At 41.0% G+C, this 22,742-nt stretch overlaps 1 protein-coding gene across 5 annotated transcripts in view; it reads right to left on the reverse strand.

The window, feature by feature from the left end:
* UTRN (utrophin) overlaps positions 1–22,742 on the reverse strand; it is a 507,084-nt gene that overhangs the window by 349,037 nt on the left and 135,305 nt on the right. For all 5 annotated transcript variants that reach the window (XM_058667660.1, XM_058667612.1, XM_058667721.1 and 2 more), the window contains 6 exons: positions 12,223–12,315; positions 10,966–11,043; positions 10,542–10,634; positions 10,074–10,246; positions 7,258–7,373; positions 6,324–6,484 (listed from right to left, as the gene is read on the reverse strand). In XM_058667660.1, the coding sequence (XP_058523643.1) occupies positions 6,324–6,484; positions 7,258–7,373; positions 10,074–10,246; positions 10,542–10,634; positions 10,966–11,043; positions 12,223–12,315 (714 nt within the window). The remainder of the gene's footprint in view (positions 1–6,323; positions 6,485–7,257; positions 7,374–10,073; positions 10,247–10,541; positions 10,635–10,965; positions 11,044–12,222; positions 12,316–22,742) is intronic.

Consider the following 22,742-nt stretch of genomic DNA (forward strand, 5'->3'; position numbering starts at 1 on the left):
TGCAGGGGATTGGCCTTTTTCTCCTTCCAGAGAGATTCTCCCCTGCTTCACTAACCCCTGCTGGCCTTCTGTCCATTCAGTAGCAGCTGCCAGCCGGTAAATATCCACTCCTCAAAACTGAAGTCTGCAGCTTTTTCCACTCTCCACATACTTTGAGCAATCTCCACTGTGTGCACTGGAGGTAAAGAACCATCTACACTCCTCCAGGAGCCTCAAGTGCAAACTCCTAGACCCCACTCTCAAACCACACACATCACTAAATCCTTCACGTCTATCCCAAACTTGTTCCTCCTCAGGCTTTTCCACCTTTGTAAATGACCATTCATGCCAAAACCTGGGAGCCAGCCTGGGTTTCCCTCTCTTCACTTCCCACGCTTAGTATATAAACAGCTTCTGCCTTCAAAATTTATTGTAAATCCATGCAGACCTGCTCTTCCGCACAACCATGCGTATCTCTCCGAGTTAGAACAGCCTAGGAACAAGTGTCTTCACTTCCTGTCAACCACCTCTATCGTTAATTAATTCAACAATTCATTTGTCAACACAGCAACCAGAATGTTGCTATTTGTTCATTTATTTGAGAAGCTGAGAGAAAAAGAGAAAAAAAAATCTTGAATTCATCCACTGCCTCCACTAGTGCCCACAAAACAAATGCCACGGCTGGGCCAATGCCAAAGCTGAGAACTGAGAAGGAGGTCCAAGTCACCCATGTGAGTGGCAGGAACCCAACTACTGGAGTCAGCACTGCTGTTCCCAGATGCACTTTGGCTAGAGAAATGGAGTCAAGAATCAGAGCAAGGAATCCATTCGAGGTACACAGGTATCTTAACTGACTAAGTCTTAACCATTAGGCCAAATACCTGCCTTGAGGACAGGGTTCTGCAAATGCAATCACATATTAAGACTTCCCTACCTTAAAAAAAAAAAAAAAAAAAAAACCTTTTATTACTTTCCCCAAACTCTTAATTTAAAATTCATTATGAAGATTACAAAAACACTGTGACATCAAGAAACAGAGGATGTGCATTTTGATAGGACTATCTGAAAACGTCTCTGAAAAAGTCCAGAGTGCCTCCAGCATCCATGCAGCCTCGGCCTCCGACACCACAGGGGAAGCAAAGTCTTTAACAGGAAAGTAGGAATAGAAGGAAAATACAGACAAAAGCAAACAAAGTTGGAACAATGAAGAATCAAAAGATAGGCAGTGCCAAAGATGGAAAAGGAGAAAGAATTAAGTTCTGGGCTCAAAATCCTGAAACGATTGAGCATAAGTGACTCTGAATATCATCTAGGACACGAAAGCTCCCTTCTATAGTGAGGATACGTAAGAACACAGAAAAGGACAACACAAAGGTGACTTAGCTACCTGCAACAATGACATGTGACATGCCAGCTTTATCCAAACACAAGTGTTCAGGAGGTATTAATGAAAACACACAGGCACATTGGGAACTGGCAGATATTTAAGGACAAGTGAGGAATTATTTACAAATCACCTAATGCTACACAGCATATGCCCATAGAAAAGAGAGAGAAAGACTATCCTTTAGCATTCGTTCATAGTGAAGGGAAGGCTACACCAAAAAGCACATGAGCATAAACTTCGTCATAATCAAGCACTTCTCAACCTCCACGACACTAATGAAAGCACATCAATAAAGAAGTTTATAGTAATATACTTGTTCACAAACAGCAAATGATTTCTGAGGCTTTTTCATGTCAACCGGAATTTAAAACAAAAGTTTTATTTTATGTGTGTCAATGTCCAACCCTGTAAGAATGAAAACATCCCATCTCTTTTTTCACTTCTCTTTATTATCCCTCCATCCCTAAGTCCCCTACTCCCTCAGGGAGTTCCCTATATCATTACTATATTATAGTTCTTAATACACAATCATATGTCCATCATTGCGGGCATAGACAATGGCAGGGAGTCCAGCATCCTGTTGTCAAGATATAATCAACAGTTTCCTTGGGAGTCCATCTTTGTCTGAAAGTAGAGATGCATACTGCATTGTACCCTTACATCTGGGTATGATAGTCTCCATTACACAGTTACTATATATCCCATTAAATGAAAAGCCACAAATCATAATCAAAAACAGGAAGAAAAAAATTAACAACACCGTGAAGCTAAATAACATGCTACTGCATGACTAATGTGTTGCTGAAGAAATGTAAAGGAAAAGCAAGAAACTTCTTGAAGGAAGTGATGCTACTGCGGGATCTGAGTCATTGAAGAATTTAATGAGAAGAAAGTGTTTTGAAGAATTGAAACTAACAACAACAACAAAAATCAAAATCCATGAGATATAGTTTCCTCTGATTTTTGTTGGTGAAATGTGTCTCCTGTAGGCAACAAATAGATGGGCGTTGTTTTTTAACCACTCTACTAATCTATGACATTTGAGCTACAGCCATTTACCTTCAGGGTTAATACAAATAGGTGGTAATTTGGTCCTGTCATTTTAGCAATGGGTTGTTCATTGATTTAGTCTTCTGTTGTCATTTTACTAGGATGTTCTTCACATTTGACTTTGGTTTTGATGGGTGCTAGTCCTTTCCTCTGTCAAGAGAACATCTTTAAGTATCCTTTCTAGGGCAGGTTTGGAAGAGGCAAATTCTTTTTTCTTGACTGTGGAAGAATTTTATTTCATTTTCAAAGACAAACGAAAGTTTTGCTGGGTAGATTATCCTGGACCATTTTTTGCTTTTAGAATCTGGAATCCGTCACTCCTTTCTCTTCTGGCCTGTAGAGTCTGCTGTGAGAGGTCTCCTCTGACTTTCATTGGCATTCTTTTATATGTCAGTAACTTTTTTCAGTGCACATTTCAGGATCTTTTCCTTCTGTTCAATTAAAGAGATCTTGGTGAAGATTGCTTTTGATCAACCCTGTTGGGAGTTCTGTGCCCCTCCCAGATGTTGCTTCCCAATTCTTTCTCTAGATTAGGGACATTTTCCCTTATTATTTCATCAAATATATTTGTAAACCCAGCTTCTCTTTCTGCACCTTCTGCAACTCCCATAACTTTTTAAAAAAGATTTATTTATTTATTTTTATTACAAAGTCAAATATACAGAGAGGAGAGACAGAGAGGAAGATCTTCCGTCCGATGTTTCACTCCCCAAGTGAGCCACAAAGGCCGGTGCTGCGCCGATCTGAAGCCGGGAACCTGGAACCTCTTCCAGGTCTCCTACGCGGGTGCAAGGTCCCAAGGTTTTGGGCCGTCCTCGACGGCTTTCCCAAGCCACAACCTGGGAGCTGGATGGGAAGTGGAGCTGCTGGGATTAGAACCGGCGCCCATATGGGATCCCGGGGCGTTCAAGGTGAGGACTTCAGCCGCTAGGCTATGCCGCCGGGTCCAACTCCCATAACTCTTATATTTGGCCTCTTAATAGTGTCTTTCAATTCTTGAATACTTTTTTTGACCAGATCCAGCTTTGCTTCCAGCTTTTTGTTTGTTTTCCCCTAGTGAAAGGAAATACCTTCTAATTTTGAGATTCTTTCTTCTGCTTGCTTCATTCTCTTTTGGAGACTCTCCACTGTACTTTTAATTTGCTCCACTGTATTCTTAATTTCTGATATATCAACTTTCATTTGATTTACTTCCAATGTGACATATTCCTTGAATTCCTTGAATTTATGTGCTTCTTGTTGTTAAGGAGTTTTATAACAAATGCATCTCCCATTTTCTCGATGTCTTCTTCAGTTAACTCTGACGTTGGCAAAAGTTTTTGCTTCTTTGCAAGTGAGTCTTCAGTAATATTCATTGTGGCTTTGTCTCATCTTTTGCTCTTGGTCATCGTACTTACGGTTATCAGTCTTCTCCTTTGGGCAGTTTTCTAAGCTGTGTCACCCACAGGTCTACTGTTTGATTCTACTTATTGCAGTTGTTACATGGCGCTGTGGTTGCAGTCACTTGTGCCACTCCCTTCAGCGAGTTCCAGGTCTGGGTTCTTACGTCAGATTTCCACCGTGGTCTCCACAGCCCCAGCTCTTGGCTCACCACTCTCCACATCCTGTGATACCGTGCTGAGGCTGCCCCGTTGTCTGTGCAACCTTTCTCCCACTTCCGGTTGAGTTGGTCCCAGGATTAGGGAGACACCAGGTGTCCTATATAGCTAGGTTGTTGTTGGTGCTAATCTTGCCAGAACCTGTTGGCTGTTAGATCTGAGGACCACATGGACCTATTTTGAACCACACAATGCCATAATTGGTATTATTTCCCTGTGGAACCAGCACAATGCATTGAGCTCAGTGAGTTATCAACAAGCTCAGTGCATGCACAGCTAACTCACTGTTGTCCCTGTGGTCATCCCCTATTTGCCACACTGTGCAGAATGGCGCTTGATGTGCCAATACTAGAACTCTTCACCTACTGGCCATCAGGTCTTAGGGCTACCCAGACCTGTCTTGGATGAAACCTGTAGGATGCCACGTTGCTGCAGTTCACTGAGTCAGAAATGAGTTCACTTCCAGCTCTGCAGATGTGCAGTCCTGTTCCATAGCCTTTGCCTCCCTATACAAAATAGCACCCGATTTGGTTCTATGGGGCAGATGGGGCTGTGAAATCCACCCTGTTCCCGCACTGCCCATCTGGGACCTGCCACTCTGTCTCTGCTCCTGGTCAAATAAAACAGACATGCATGATGAGCAGTTCTTTCTCTGGGTTCACCTCCTGAGCTCCCGGTGAACGTCCCTTCCCACCTTGTTGCTGGTGGAGTTCCAGCTGCTGGTGCAGGTCAGATCGCTGCTTGCTGAATGCTGCTGGGTGTCAGTCACTGCAATGCCACACTGTGTGTCTGCTATTTTCCTGTGTCTGTCAGTCTCCAGGTGTTCCTCTGTTTTCGTTCTGTCCTCTGCTGTTTCCTGGAATGTGGTCTCTCTGCTTCACACTGGCTGATGTTTCTCCATCTGTTTAAACGTATCCTTACCCTATTCCACCATCTTAATTCTCCCCAAAAATCCCATCTTTCTAACAAAAAAAAAAATCAACTCTATAAGGAAATGATTCTAAATCCAAGAGGTAAACCCAGAGATTATCTACCCCATTTGAAATCATGCCCTACTGAGGCAGAATGGTTAAGTACAGTACTAGGGGTAAAACAATTACATTAATTTCTTCATTTGTAAGAGACGGGCTTTCTGTGAGCAACACTCGATGTTTCCAATGATGAAAAGGAGCCATAGCTCACCATCAGGACACATAACTCACCCTCTACTACACAATGTGTATTCTGTTTTCTGAAAGTCATGCTATTTTTGATTTGGAGAAAATAAAAGACTGGTTCATAATAACTAAAGAAAATCTGAAATAATAAGTGCAGAGAATCTGAGGGAGACCATATATGATCGACTCAAATGATCATAATGTGGAAATTAAATAACATTTTACAAAAGAAACATGCAGAATTAACAATACCAAGACAAACTGAGAGGAAAAATTTATAATTACAGCTGCTTATTATTAATTTTAGACATACTGAATGTATTATCTTTATGACACAGTCGGTGCATGTAACCACATTTTGAAAAACTGTATTAGGTTCAGAGATTGATCCAAAGTAAGTAGAGACAGTTTGAAATTTAACTCCTGAGTCCTCAATTTCTGCCCATAGAGCGGATTTCTTATCATTTTTAAAGCCACATTTATTTCTTACTTACCTAGTCATTAAAATGCAGGACTATGTGATTTTATGCTCTCATTTAAGTTTTAGGATTCTCTCACATTATGAATGAAGACTGGTTACAGTAAGTTTAAGAAAGAAAAAAGATGGACTAATTCAAGGCAAGATAATTAAGAAAGAAAAACACTGATATTATTTATATTTCCTAAAGTTGATCTGTTTACATCCTGCTAAATAAAAGTATATTAGGTCCTTTTATGAAAATCCACCAAATAGCCTACTGTAGACAAATGAAAGAAAAATAGCTTGATAGCCCTTTGAGAATATAATGGAAATTCTTTTGAATGGCAACAAAGGAAAACAAAATTAGGACTTGGAAATAGAGGTGACAAAATCACCTTCAGTGCATGACAGTGGTGATAAAGATGGCACTAGAAGATGGAAAAGAACGGAGGGTCTTGGCATAGCACTGGCCCCGGCCCTGCAGTGGGAAGCAGCACTCTGCTTCTTCCATAGAGCGTGGTAGGCTCAGCATGCTATGCCACACACGGTCAGCATACCCACATCTACACCGAGCCACGTGTGCAAATGTGCACCACGAAACAAGAGCTCCAGAACAGAACCTTGGGAAGGCATTTTTTCTGGTACCTGCAAGAAACCACGCAGAGCAAGTCAACAATTTGAGTAAAATTTACCTGTATATTGATTTCTTCTTCTTCACATTCTTTCTTGTATTTCCTTGGGAGGGTCTCCACCTCACGGATAGCATCTAGAGTGACTTGCTGAGGTAGCACCTCAAACAACGATGTTAAATACATAATTATGGATTTCTTGTCAGGAAGCTGAACAGCGACATCTAAAAATGGAACAAAATAAGAATCTTCTTAAACGGGATGTCTGAAATACGTGAATTGCTCAATATTACATGAAAGAGAACTCTCCTGAATACCTATAAACAATCCCTAATACAGTAAATAATTTTGGCAAAGCTGTAGCTCAGTTGATTGTTATTTCATTCCACAATATATAAGACAGAAGCAAAAAACATTCTCTCTTTCTCTGCATCTTCCCTTCTTCAAAATTCTTCCAGGAAATATTCCCAAAATGTCCAAAAATTAAGCTATTATACAAATCCATGTAAGATAATGAATGACACAGACTTTCTTCTTTGACCTGCTCAGGAGAAACCACTCTTGGCAGATTTGAACTCAGGAATACGACATGAATCAACCAGCATGGATCGGGGAACTGACAATCATTCTATTCCAACCCTGCAAGCTAAGATCATACATAAGAAATTCACATGAAAAAAGCATGCAAGTAACCAACCCAAATACTGATTATCTGAATAATTACATGATTTTCCTAAAGCTTTAAATCCTACTTAATATAGATAACTATCCAAGGCTACAATTAAATATCTATCGAAAGTATTTAACAAGTTCTAAATAGAAAAGTGCTAGCAATTTGTCTGCAATTAAATGGATCACACCTACATTTCCAAAGGAAAAGGACTCTACAGTTTTCCCAGTGCCTTTCAAAAAGGGCGGTGGGGGCTGGGAAAGCACCAATTTTAAGGTCTCAAAATCACAAAGTAAAGTGTGTGAAAGTAAATATTTGTAACAATACCTTCAGCATCCAACAGCTTTTCAATTCCCAAGTATGTCTGAGCCTTGCTGAAGGCATGTTCGAGCCTCTCCATGGGGGACATCTGGACAACTTGATCCCAGCTGAACAGATCGGGTCTGAAAAACCAGGCAAATGAAATGCAGTGAAGGTGACACATACGGAAGGAAAGCAGCCATTCTATAACCTCACCTATTTTGGGTTTAAACATATTTATTCACAATAGTTCAAAAATCTGTTAAGTACAGAATATTTGAAAGCAATTTGCTAATATTAGAATAATATGTGATATACTCTATGTTCACTGTTCTGCCTAAATATGCTAGTTAAAATTCCTGGGTTTGATGGATGAAAAGATAAAGAAAATGTGGTCAGTACACACCCTAGAATACTACTCAGCAATAAACAATAATTAAACCTAATGTTTTACAACCAAACAGATCCAGTTGGAAACCATTATGCTTAGTGAAATAAGGCAATCCCCCAAAAAACAAGCATCATGCTTCCTCTGATCTGTGACAATACACAAAACATAAAAAAAAGAATTAACCTCTATAAGAGAGTTTAACATCCCAAGATGTAATTGTTCTATACAGCCTGTATCTGCACTCCTGAATTACAGTAGGACTTTTTCCCTTTTAACTCTACTATATCATGATATTTATACCTTTTGGAGTGTTAAATTTACAATTGTGAAGCAAAAGAAGAATATGATATTGTAACAATTTACAGAAGAAAAGAAGCAGGAGAGATGGAGAAGAGTGGGGGAGGGAAGCCACCATGCTTCTAAATCTGTATTGTGAAATACACGAAATACACCCTGTATAAATAAGTAAGTAAAAAAAAAAAAGATACTGGGTTAACCACTAGAAGAAATAAATCACAATTCCTAAATACTAAAACAAAGAAGACGGTGAAGTGGAAGAGGCTCGCCCCAAATAAAAGAAGGCAAGAAAGAAAAACCGCACAGAAAATACATTAAATGTGTCCTCACACAAAGTGGTAAAAATGAACCTAAATAGATCAGTGATCACATTGTATGTTAATGGACTTCATGGGCTTAAACATGCAGAACAGAAAAACCAGTTCCAATGAATTCTTAGGAGATTTCTAAAACAAAGACCCTGAGAAGAATTCCCTCCAATCACTCCCATCCAGATTTTTGATAAGTAACACTTTATTTCAGTTTTGATTATTTTCAGCTCACAAACCCAGCACTGTTCTTGTTATGACCTATAGAAAACTTCACCACCATCTTGATCTGTTCTTGCTCAGCAGACCTCCCACCATCCACCATTTGCCTCCTCCACTGGCCAGTTCCCTCCAAGCCCATCTCCCATGGCTAACCCTTCTCCCACAGGGTAGGACAGCTACTGGCCTGCAGCCTGCTGGGTCCCCCCACCACTCGCTGCAGATCTTCTTCAGCAGATTCACCATTTCCATACTATACATTTTCATTTTTCAAACTTACTGTCTCTATCTTTGGAATGTATATCTGCTTTGTCCACTGCTACATACACTGTATCTCACATTTTATATGCATTTATTCAGTCAATTAACTCACAGATGGAGCAAAATACTGGCTAAAATTCAAAACATTCTTGATAAAAACCTCAACTTAGTAGAGACTGAGGGAAGCATTTTCAAACTCATAACGAAGGAATGAAGGCAAGTGTATTAATGAACTTCATAAACAAGAACAATTTATCCAAAATGCTATAGCAGGCCTCATTCTTATGTTAAAATATCAACAACATTCCCTTTAAAACTCAGAAAAAAAAAACCTTCTGTCCACCATCACATCAACAGTATACTGAAGGTCAAGGCAAAGCAAAGACGAAAGATATAGAAGACACAACTCAAGGACATTCTAAATACACTTGCCCCGACCATGTGCTCCACAAAACCCACAATGTGCACAGACAACCTACTGCTATTTGTAATAATTTAATGGTTTCAGAAAGAGGATATAGAAAAAAGGTCTTTCTATATACAAAGTCCATATGGGAAACAATTTGAGAATATTAATGATTTATAATAGCAATATAATACCAATTTTACCCTTGGCACTCAAATTCTTATTCCACACAGGATTTATTTTTTGGCTACGATGAGTTCAGGATTCAATACGCTTATTTATATATAATCACTTATTTCATATCATCAGTTAATCTGTAGTATAACAATTTTTTTTCCTATACAGTGGGACTGTTTCTTAGCTCTTCATTCCTTTGGATGGATCCGAATGAAATTGCTATTCTTGTGCCTCAAAAATATTCCATAATTGACAATTTTACATAGTTCAGCCATTATATTAGCATACATTATTTGTTGTACTGCATAATCTTAATTAACATAGTTTCATATTTAGCTTTGATTTATTTGTGGTGATTATCTCAGTAGGCCCTCTTCAGGGTTTCTGATATTTTTTATACAATTAGAATCTGTTTATTAATTACATCAAAAAATTGTGGCTATTTTTAATTTGGATTGCATTGACTTCATAGTTTTACTTTTGGTATGAGAATAAGCGCTAACAGAATCCTTTGTGTATTTTATTGGCTAATGCTGAATGTGTGGGATTGATTAACATGAACTATTTTATATTCTCAATTAAAATATGTGTAATAGAAGCCATGACCATTGCACTCTGGCACTGAAGTCCTGTGACACTGAAGACCAGAGGTGTAGTCTCTTCTAGCCATGCTTTCTCCCTTGACCTTCAGGAACGGCACCAGCAGAAACAGTGGCAGGCGGGAAGGAGGGACAGGAAGGTGAAAGACATGGCAAGCCCACCACCAAGGAAAGTAAGGGCTCACTTGTGTCTGTGCAGCACGGCATTGAAGGCAAGTCCATCGGTCCAGCTGGTGGTGAAGTTGAGGACATTGACTGAGCTGTAGGGCCGCGTGGTCTGACGGACCCAGCTCAGCAGGATCTTCTCACTGTTGGTCTGCTGTAAGTCTGACATGACAGCCTTCATGACATCCTTGACCTGTTCAAGAGGAAGCACACTTGCCAGAACTGAACACAGCTGTTCCCTCAAGTCCTTCAATAAGGAGTCACAAATTTACTATGGAACCAAGGAAATGCCAACCAACCAGAAGTTAGGAGACAAGCAACAAGCCCTCGGAAGGGACTAACACCCACTATGAACTCCATTCTGGAGAACTATGAGGGTGAATTTCCATGGTCCAAGCCTAACAATTGGTGGTCCTGTAACAGCCCTCACAGACTGCCACCAATGATATATTTCCCACTTCAGTGAAAACATGGTTGGAAGTGCTCACCTGCCAGTGCAAAATGATGCTCCAGAGTAACCCCAGCGTCAGCTTATGATTCCCATCTACAATGTCAGTTCCTCCTATGTTCACTAATTCCACCTGTGAACACATAAACAGAGCTTCAAGGACAACTGCTTCCCAGCATTCCAGGTTTGTGTTGTATCACATCTGCACAGAAGCATCCCTGAATGATAACAGAAGTTTCAATTTACAGAACTGGGTAAACACATTACTTATACAATAGATCAATAAAGTCACCAGAAAAGCCACCTGCCTGCTTCTATACTCACAGAAAATGTTCAGTGGTTCTCTTTACTGTTTCCAATAAACCCTTGATGTCAGTGCACAAGGCAGGTGGCTGTGTTCACAAGAAATCATGCTGATGGCAACAGACCCTCCCCCGCCGCCCCAAGTCACATTCCAAGCTTACATTGTTCTGGTGCAAAACCTGCAGCACTCTGTTGACATTATTTAAGGCATGCACCCTTGTGGAGCCACGTTCCTTTGGCTGGAAAATAAACACAAAAGTAAGTAAGTCCCACCATTCCTCCAGGTGCAAACAAATTGGCAAAGGTGAATGGAATGGCGGATGAGCATGCAGGGCCTCTGGGAGCCACCACCCTGGAGGCTAGTGTATACAGTCCACAAATTCCGTAAGGAAGAACACCTTAACATACTGGTTACCCAATGTGCCTGAACATTGGAATCTCCTAGACAGAGCTTCAAAAGCTACCCATATCTGTGTTTTACCAACCCACTCCCTCGCCAAAGGATGTGATTTAATGGGTCTAAAGGTGTGATGTGAGTTTGGAACATTTAAAATACTTCCCCCACCATCCCAGGGATTCTAACATGCAGACAAGCTTGGGAGCCAACGCTCTAGGAATAGCGCTCCTTGTGTCTAAAATAGATCTCGGTGCAAAGTTACGAGAAGCTCTGGTGCCCCATTCCCTCACAGGGTAGGCCAATGGAGCAAGCAAGTCTGAGAGGCACTATCCCAGGTTCCAGTTGGCATTACCAGAGCCCGCCTGGGAGGCAGGGATCACCCACCTGGGACAAAACAACCCCAACAGCTTCTTTCTACCTCACAGATCAGGGAATCTTATCTGAAAGAGGGATCAGCCCCTCCAACAGGTGCCTAACCACCCCCTGGAGGGCAGAAGAAAGAGTTTAACATTCCCCAGGCTTTGTCAACGATGGAATCAACTTGTGAGAGTGCATCTCTCAATATCCTTGTAATAATTCTACCTTTTCCGTGAAAGTGTCTATTTATACCATGCAAGGCCTTCATTACCTGTGTTATTTCTGCGAGGAAGTGGAACACCTTATATTCAACGTTAACAGATTTTTTAAGAAATTAAAAAAAAAAAGATGACAGCATCCGTAAAATCTACTTTAAAAAGTTGTTAAATAACGCTTAAATGTGATTGTCTCAATACTCTCTACTACTCAAAACATTATTGAAAACTTTACAAATCCATTTTTATAATTGTCAACTGCGTCAGTTTCTGAGCGATAAACATCTAGGGTAATTTCATTGTTGATAAAAGTTGAGCCCTCAAGAAAACTTCACTACATCACCCTATCAAAACAGTAGTCAAGCAACATCATTAAATGTTTCTCTTTCAGACGTGGTCTTTCAGGCACCCATAGTGGGTCTTCTTTCATGCCCAAGATGACATCTTACCTGCGATGTTCCCGTGAGGCCTTCTAAGAGATCCAGAAGCTTCCTTCCATCTTTGAGATCTGTGAACATATCACTGATGGGTGGCTTCCCACTCTGAAAAGGAAAAAATAAAACAAGGGTGAGTTCAGCTGCAGAAATTCTGTGTACTCCCGACAAATAAATGCATGGCTCATAGTTTCCAATGAAAAAGCGCTGGGCAATCTGCAGACTACTGCAGTCTGCCTTGTATGGAAAGAACAAGCACAAACAGAGCATTTTGGAATCTTGTAACCTTTTAAGCTAAAAGAAAAACTGTGTGATTTCTTAGAAAGGAAGCAAGTAAAAGCATGGTTACTGCAAATATGCCTCGAGTATTATATGTCCCAAGAAATAAGCAATAAAGAAAAGCATTAAACTGCAAATGACCGTTTAGGAGCAAGGCACAGAGGCCAGCTGGAAGCATGGGCATCTCCATTCCTGCATTTCATACGTAAGACGTAACAGTGCTCATCAGCAAGTCCGCTACGGGAGCAGGTCCCCAACTCTCAGGTGCAAGGTCCATAATTCTAGTCATCTTACTAATGCAGGTATTTTAAAATCAATGCATGAAGTCAGTCTCTAGTACCGTGACTGGTAAAGTTTGTAGAATCCCCAAATTCTTGGCCCAGATTAATAAACAGCACCAACTCGCACTGATAAACATACTCTGGTAGTGTCTGTCACCAGAACATTCCACTCCCCTCACGATCTGTCGGGCACATATTTGTCTGCCCATAAAGGCGTGTGCTGCTCACATCCGAATGATCACTGACAATCAGATGACTGTTTTAAGCGCAGTCTGACAATTGGTGCAAGCCTGGCTTAGTGACTTGCCATCCTTCTAAATCCCAAGTTCTTGTAAACAATAACTAAAGTAGCATAATGCAAAATTTCCTGAACAACTATAAAACACAATAACAACGGTTGCATTACTATCTTGGATCAAGTTGTTCCCTTATAATATGAAATTTTCACAGAGGTTAATAATTCTAACACCTGCCAACAATAAAAATACTTCATAACCAATCATTCTTTTTATCCTCCTCATTTCTCACACTCAGATATATGAAGCAAAATTTTACTCTAGGCTTGAAAGGGAGGACAGAGCAGGGAGCCATTCTGGAGTTTCCTAAAACTTGGCAAACACCCCTTTTGTTCTCTTTTGCAATAAGTGTGAGACTCAACCAATGCATGTTTTTTTAAAAAATGCCTTTTCCCTAGCTGACACACAGCACTCTACAAGACAGAACTTACGGTAAGGTCTTTCCCTACCATTAGCAAACAATAAGCTGTGTCTGAAACAAAGCTGCCTTGCCTTTCTCAGCTGCTATCATTGCGGGCAACGATGGTGTTGGCAGCCCGCAGATTGTCTCCACGGACCACAACAACAAATAGATTTGTGTGAGGCAGAAAGCTCATTCCAGAGGCAGTATTTCAGGAAACAGAGCAAGGGAATTTTCTCTCACACATGAAAGATTTCTGCACCATCAGGACAAGCAAAGGAGTGGTGACCTCAAACTCATCTGCCTCTAATGCTTCTTAACCAACCAAAGCACCGAGAAGCAAATTAGTCAACAAAAACTAAACTTCTCATGAACCCGGTGTGGTAGCCTGCTGGCTAAAGTCCTTGCTTTGCACATGCCAGGATACCATATGGGAGCCGGTTCTAATCCCGGCAGCCCCGCTTCCCATCCAGCTCCCTGCTTGTGGCCTGGGAAAGCAATTGAGGACAATTCAAACCCTTGGGACCCTGTACCCATGTGGGAGACTCAGAAGAGGCTCCTGGCTCCTGGATTTGGAATGGTGCAGCTCCAGTCATTGAGGCTGCTTGGGGAGTGAATCATTGGACGGAAGATCTTCCATCTCTCTTCCTCTCTGTATATCTGACTTTCCAATAAAAATAAAATAAATCTTAAAAAAATATTCTCTCTCAAACCGTAGAAACAGCAAAGAGAAGAAAAAATGGAGTCTAAGAGAGAAATGAGTGAGACTATCTAAAGCACAGAAAGGCTCTTAAGACACAGTTTAGAAAAGGACAACTAGAAAACAACAGGGCAGCATCTCATCCTTCATCAGACTCATTCTCCACTTTCAAATACAAAGAGGCCAACACAGTAACACAAAATGAAGGTAATGCAATAGCTGCCCACATTATGAACTACTGCGCATGCCCATTGGCCTTATCTAGACGAGACGTTTCTTACGGGTCACAACCATTTGGCCTTTGCACACACATTTGTTTAACTGTTAAAAGCTCAGGTGGCAGCTGTTCAATCTATGCTCAATATTCTCATTTATATCACGTGCCATAACATCAGTGTTTTCTAGAGTCACAAAAGTGACAGCAAGTTTCAATGTCCGAAAGGACTGAAAAAAACAGTCAGTGCTTCTTCATTCGGGCACAAAGGTACCACCAGGATTTGAATATAAGAACATACCAATTCATAAAGAAAGTTCTTACAAGTTTCAGATTCACTACTATGTAATATAATGACCTGTAGGGACATATCTCATTCCAAAAGAGTTACCCACTTCCTATTGCAAAATGAAACCTTCCACACACAATTCTCAAACGAATGAGCCAACTGGGACAAAGGTATTCCAATAAAACCTTATTTGTGGAGAATGGAATTTGAATTTTCTAGGACTTTTCCCATGTCACAAAATCATGCAACAACTCAAAAACGGAAAATCGTCTTTAGAGGCCTTTCAAAAGCAGACAAGAGAAATTTTCTCAAACACAATAGCCAACACAGCAGATATGTTCTAACAAACGTACAGAGCTAAGGATGCATAAGCATATATCAAGAAGCTAGCAAAAATGGTGTTAAGAGAGCACTAGTGGCTGGGCTCTCAGCCTAGCTGCAAGAGGCCCACAGCACATAACAGAATGCCAGGGTTGGACACTCAGCTCTGCTCCTGACCCCAGCTTTCTGCAATCACAGACCTGGAGAAGCAGCAGCTTGATGCCAAAGTGGCTGGGTCCCTGCCAACAATGCAGAGATCGGGATGGGTTCATTCCTCCAATCTTTAGTCCAGTCAAGGTCCACAGCAGGAACTAGGAAGTGATGAGAGCCAGGGTACATTCTCTCTCATAAATGCACAAAAACGCTTTCAGAAAAAGGTTCGTTCTGCTGCTGCAGAATTTTGATACATATGCACTATTTATCCACAATGCATATATTAAATTTTAAGTATGTTGTATGCATAGATTTAAAGTATTTTTGTACCAAAATTAACTTATTTTTTTTAATTCTATTGTATTTCACTTCTTTGAAGTACCTTCATGTTATTTACATGTATTACTTATTCCTTCACAATAGCATTTTAAAGTAAATATCAACTTCATTTGCATCCTAAAAAAAGGAAACTGAGACAGAGATAATACAACCATCTCATACACAGAGTCGGTACCAAGTGCAGGGGCCATAAGTCTCAAATTACGAGGACACACCCCTGCAACTTTTAGGGAAGGAAACATTTGCTCACTGGGGGTAGGATGGAGTACATCCAAAAACTTCCCAAAGAGGCTAATGAGAAATATGCCACAGTCATATGAGTTCAAAAGATGACCTTTCTTTTCCTTCCCCAACATCCATCCTTACAGCATGTTTGAGGCACAAAGCACCCAATCCACTCTATGAAACAGTTTGGAAATGTCAGAAGTCATCTTCTAATAAAAATAAAAACTGATTCAGCCTGACAGCTGATGTCTTTTTTAGATTTTTAAGTCTTTGCAAAGAAAAGACCGAGTTGCAGAGGCTTCACTGATGGAGAAAACATGTAATAATCATCCAATTGGAGGACGACTTGGTGGGCACCCTTTTGTGTTTGGTCTTGCAGAAATGTCAAGTGCAAGACAGGGTTTTCAGTTTTCCAATGAACAGAAAACAGCACATTTGAACCATCCTGAATTTAGGGGGCAGCTAAGCCTCGGGTCACATAGAAAAACATGTAAAAGGCAACATGATGCAAGTCCAGGTGACAGACCCTGCAGTGCTGACATGACCGACCACCTTCAGCTAGTACTGGCTCACTTTCCTAGAGCAAGTTCTCATCTCCCCATTTCCACAAGAGGGCCTGGCATTAACAACTGCAGAGCTCTCTCTCTCTCTCCTTCTCTCTGCCAACTCCCAACTCTTACGTAAAAATGAATCCTCATTAAATATAAAAACAGGTCCCAGTACAGTAGCCTAGAGGCTGAAGTTCTCGCCTTGCAGATACCAGGATCCCATATGGGAACTGGTTCTAATCCCGGCAGTCCTGCCTCCCATCCAGCTCCCTGTTTGTGGCCTGGGAAAGCAGTTGAGGACAGTCCAAAGCATTGGGACCCTGCACCCACGTGAGAGACCTGAAGAATCTCTGGGCTCCTGGATTTGGATCGGTGCAGCTCTAGCCATTGAGGGCTCGTGGGCAGTGAATCACTAGACAGAGATCTTCCTCTCTGTCTCTCCTCTTCCCGGTATGACTTTCAAATAAATATAAAATAAAATCTTTTAAAATATAAAAAATAAAAATAAGTACATAAAAAAACAATAGCTAAATCATTCAGGCAAACACTTGTCAACAGAATACCGTCAATAGTAATCTATGCACACAGCATGACCATATAAGAGCACAGAAGTGAACTACAGCAACAATCAACATCAAATCCCTTGAAGAACTGATACATTCTGTGGATAGGCCACACACACACGCGCGCGCACACACACACTCAGCCATGCATAATGAGGGAATAAGCTGAACCGCAGAACTCCAACTTCTACAACAGCATTTATTCCATTTTATCCAAACCATAAACATTCTGGATTCTTTGATTTTACTCTCCACCTCTCACCCACTCACAAACTGTGTTCTCTTGAAAAGCATAAGCAGTGTAAGCCCTTCTCACCATAGTCATCCTGCAACTTTATCCCAAACGGCAGTCATCTCTCGTATGCCCTGCCGGCTCTGATCTCCTTGCTTATACATGAAAGCCACAGTCCTCCTACTTTTTCTTTCACCCCTACTTTAACCAAACCAACTTTCACTATAGACAAATACATTCCACTCTATATACTATTTAGTGTGGGACCTGGGCTCTGTCCTCTCTCTGTTCTAAAATAATATTATTGTCTCCATTTTTTCAATATTCCCAAATCACACTGGTTATCATCAGAGATGAATGTTAACAGCAGCAGTAGTAATAGAAAACAAACCTGTAAAAGATTGAATATGAAAGTAAAACTTAGGAAATGCAATTTAGAGCTGTTAAAAGAGTGAATGCTAATTATTTGTACCAAAAACAAATTGAGTTTTCACTTTGGAAAGCTATCAGAGCCTTCTTTCTGTGGAGTGCACAGGGGACACTGAGACCCAAGGCTGGCAAAGACATCCTCGCCCTCAAGGCAAGCGGATCCAACAAAGAGGTCAACAAAAGCCAGCCTGGTCCTGCCAAAACTGGACCAAGCAACTGATGTTGGCGAAGAAAGTCCTCCAGCTTCCCTAAGCCATTACAAATAATCAAGTTGTAACTGTGTGTAAAAACAAATTGAACACATGACACTAGCATGTACTATAAATTTATAACAGACAAATGTATGATTTATAGTAAACTTGAACTCTTTGACATTGTTTATTGTGTTATTTATTTGCTCTATTTTTAAAATAGGATTTGAAGCAGTCTGTTCAATGCAATTGCCACTTACATTGTTTATTCTAAACACACACAATTGGACTTCAAAAAGTTCTTGGAGAAATTAACAGCTAATGCAAGCATTTTATGAACTTCTTCAAGTCCCCTACAGAGACAATGTATACACACAGCAATGGATTAGCATTCATCTTAGAAACTAATCTGCTGCCCCAAAAAGCTGTCACCATGATGTAAGGGCAATGCCTCCACCCGCTAAGCCACATTCTGTTTGGGTGCCTAATCATGTTCTGTCCATCTCCCTGTTAATGGCCAGGAAAAAGCAGCAGCAGATGGTCCAAGTATGTGGTTCCCCGCCACCCACATGGGAGACCTGAACAAAGTTCCTGGCACCAATTTTTGTCTGACCCTGTCTCGCTCTCATTCGTTCTCTCTGTCTCCTTCCCTCCCTGGCTCCCTCCCTCTCTCTCCCCTCACTTCCCTTCCATCCATCCCACCCCCTACATCTTACTCTCTCCTAAACTGACTTTCAAAATACATACATATTTTTTCAAAAGACTCCAAGATTATCTTATAACTAAGTTATTTTCTCTCTTTTCAAGAGGTCAGTCAATTTAAATAGTCAAAAAGTATAAATATGAGAATCAAGATGGTGGAATAGGGAAAGGATACGTTTAAACAGATGGAGAAACATCAGCCAGTGTGAAGCAGAGAGACCACATTCCAGGAAACAGCAGAGGACAGAACGAAAACAGAGGAACACCTGGAGACTGACAGACACAGGAAAACAGCAGACACACAGTGTGGCATTGCAGTGACTGACACCCAGCAGCATTCAACAAGCAGCGATCTGACCTGCACCAGCAGCTGGAACTCCACCAGCAACAAGGTGGGAAGGGATGGTCACCGGGAGCTCAGAAGGTGAACCCAGAAAAAAACTGCTGGCCTGTTTGATTTGACCAGGAGCAGAGACAGAGTGGCAGGTCCCAGATGGGCAGTGCGGGAACAGGGTGGATTTCACAGCCCCATCTGCCCCATAGAGCCAAATCAGGTGCTATTTTGTATAGGGAGGAAAAGGCTATGGAACAGGACTGCACATCTGCAGAGCTGGGAGTGAACTCATTTCTGAATCAGTGAACTGCAGCAACGTGGCATCTTACAAGTTTCACCCAAGACAGGTCTGGGTAGCCCTCAGACCTGATGGCCAGCAGGTGAAGAGCTCTAGTGTTGTCACATCAAGTGCCATTCTGCACAGTGTGGCAAATAGGGGATGTACAGTAACTGTGTAATGGAGACTATCATGTCCAGATATGATGATACAATGAAGTATGCATCTCTACTTCCAGATCAAAGATGGAACCCCAATGAAACTGTTTACTGTATCTTGAAAACAGGATGCTGGACTCTGTCATTGTCCATGCCCACAATGAAGGACATGTGACTGTTTATGAAGAGCTATACCATAGTAATGATACAGGGGAACTTAGTAGGGAGGAGGGTAAGTAGGGAGGGAGGAAGGGAAATCCCAGGGCCTATGAAACTGTATCATAAAATGATAATAAAAAAGTAAAATATAAATAATGTAATATTTTTCAATACATTGAAAACAGAATCTTTAACTTGTAAATTCCAAATCACAAAAAGATACAAATTTAGTGCTATTCTTGGTTCTTGGAATTGTTCAAATTCTTAAAAATCAATCATGTATCTTTGAGTATTATGTATTACTCAGCTATTATAACAGGCCCCACAGGTAAATATATTTTTCAAAGCATTTTACAAGTGTTACACATACATATTTTGCCCAAGTGATGAATTTTTTTATTTATTTATTTGAAAGAATTACACAGATAGAAGAGAGAGAGAGAGAATCTTCCATCTACTGGTTCACAACTCAAATGGCCACAATGGCCAGAAGTAATCTAATCTACAGTTCGGACCTTCTCTTGGGTCTCCCACATGGGTAAAATGGTCATCTTCCTCTGTGTCCATATAGGATGCAGGCATCCTGCAAGCTGAGGTTTAGCCTACCATGCCACAGTGCCAGCTCCACTCTCCTCACCAGCCCCCATGAATTTTAAATGATCGAGAATTGTTGTTTGGATTTCTTCTATTATCTTATTCTCTGAAAATTTTTATTGACTTATTTATTTGAGAGACAGAGAAGCATAAGCTTCCATCCGAGGTTCACTCTTCAAACGGCTGCAACAGCCAGGATGGCTTCCAGCCAAAAGTCAGGAGTTAGCAGCTCAGTGTGTGGCCACCTGCTGCTGCCCCGGGTGTTGGCTGGCAGGAAGCCGGAGTCAGAGCCAGAGCTGGGAGTGGAACCCGGACACTATGATACAAATGTAGATGTCTTAACCACTAGCTAAACATCCTCTATTTCCTAATTTTTTTATCATGTCTAGGATTATTTTGCAAAATAAATAAATATTAAAAAGAAGAGTATCTCTAGCCAAGAGAGATATGGTAAAAATTGTATGATTAGGTTTGAGTTATGAAGTGTGCAGCCTAATCTGTGCAATGAAGATGGTATATGCTTCCATGTCAACTGTTAACTCGCTCCCATAGTTACAGAATAAAAGCAACATTGCTTATGATTGAGAGGGCTAGAGGTAGAACGAGGACTTCAAATAAAGAATCAATTTAAACCTCCACAAAGGAAAACCTGCAAAATGTGCTACAACTAGCGTGTGCAAGGATCCTGGCCATTCACAATAATCAGCACAAACTCTTCAGATGAAAAAGATTCCCCGCTCAACTTTGCTTGACAGATGGTGGAAGAGAAGAAAAGCAAGAGATAAGACAAGCAACCAAGCAATGATATCCAGGTGTTCACAATCAATGACTGCGCACTGACCTTCAGAGCTACAGAATGCTATACAATATTCGTTGAATCTAGTATCTTCCAGAGAACCTTCCATAAGTTATTCAGGCATGTAACAGAACGTGCACCTTCAGAGTGGTAAGCAAAGTAACTGAGATTACTGTTGGGTGATGAGGAACCCTGTAGGGGAGTCAGACAGCTGGAGGTCAGAGTTGGGGCCACTTGAATGTGCTGACAAATAAAGAGGCAAAGTCCACAGGTTGAATAGATTCTAACCGCATGTGTATACCAAACAAGGACTGCGGGCAAACCCAACAGGCAATACAGCTCCTGATCTCAATGCACAGCTGGGTTGGTTCTTCAAAAGATAGATTTCCATGGGCCTAAGGCATGCATTAGTAATGGCACTGACAACAGTCTTGGGAAGGAAAACACAAACTTCTCATGTGTAATAAAGAAGCCATGACTACCATGGCCTTCTTTCTCACTAGGTTGTCTCATTAGAAGCACAACAGGCCCAACTTCTTGGCTAGTACCTAGATAACCCTTCTTCCAATTTTACAGTGTAAGGCCAACACCAGAGCTGCTCAGGAGACAGACAGAAGACAATCTTGAGGTACACCTGCCCACCCCTTCCAGTGTTCACCCTTCTTTCTTCTCCTTAATTGTAAACTGGTGTGAACTTCTGTCCAGACTCTTCTGCTGCTGACTGCCTGTCTACACTAAATCTGCTGCACACACTCAATAACAAACTGCATTTCCCCACAATCTATGTGGTCACCAAGGGATCTTTCTGTTGGCATACCAGCAAAATACAAGTTTCACATGCCTCCACTCTGGCTCGCCTCACGTAGGGTGATGGCTACCCTTAGCTATTAAAGCTAAAAGCTTCCCAGGCCAAAGACAGCTGAAAATGAGAGAAGAGCCTCCTCGTTCTACTTCAACAGAAAACAACTGGCTTCCAGCAATCTCTCGTTGTAGCTCTCAGCTTGTATTAACTTGGGTCTCTCCAAGCCTACAATACCAGAGCCCATCGATGAAGCTGCATATGCAACTGATGTCAACTGGAATAGCACAGGGCAGAAGAGTTCCCTCACTATTTTCTGGAAGGCCAATCCCAGAACTGATCTTCAATTACAAAGACTCAACAGGTATTAATAAATGTGTTTCACAACAACAAATACTAACAGGCACGATCGAAATAACATATTAAAGAAAGGGAGCATTTGGCCTAGAAACGCAGATTCCTCTGCTTGACACCAGAGCGCCTGGGTTTGGTTCCTGATGGTGGCTCCTGACTCCTGCTTCTGGCCAACTTGGACTCTGGGAGGTGGAGCAATGGCTCCAGTAACTGGGTTTCTGCTATTCCCGCGGAAGATGACGGAAGCCTCCGCTCTGACGTCAGCCCTGGCCCAGCCCCAAACACTGCAGTCACCTGGAGAGTGAATCAACAAAAAGGAGCTCGCTCATTCTGTCTCCCAAGTTGTGTGTCTCTTAAAACAATTATTTTCATTTAGCCAAGAAATTGGGTAATCATTTATTGATTATCCTACTTATACCAAGCACTGTATCATAAATACAAGTACACCTTACCTAAAATGATTAGAACTGATAGTGTTTTAGATTCTAGGGAATTTTGCAACACCTGCACATATATATTAAGACATCTTAGGAATGACAGTCATCGAAACACAAAACTCATTTGTGCTTTACGTATACCTTATACATAGAAACTAGAAATACTTTTACATAATGCTTGAAATACTTTTGTGCATGAAATAAGATTCATAGTGTGGAATTTTCTCCACTTGTGGCATCTTGTTGGCCCTCTAAAATATTTCAGATTTCATATTAACGTTTTTCAACTTATTTTTTTTAAACTAACCAAATTTTTAAAAACATGTTAAATGAAAGCAATGTAAGCAAAAACTGCTTATATAAGTGTATGGTTGATATTTCAGAACACAGAATGTATTTTACCACTTGTTTGATCCCTTATCTTTTACAAGTTCTATTGGATAGATATAAAAGGTAATGTCTTTT

The sequence above is a fragment of the Ochotona princeps genome, chromosome 1 (assembly GCF_030435755.1).
Source record: "Ochotona princeps isolate mOchPri1 chromosome 1, mOchPri1.hap1, whole genome shotgun sequence".
NCBI lineage: Eukaryota > Metazoa > Chordata > Mammalia > Lagomorpha > Ochotonidae > Ochotona > Ochotona princeps.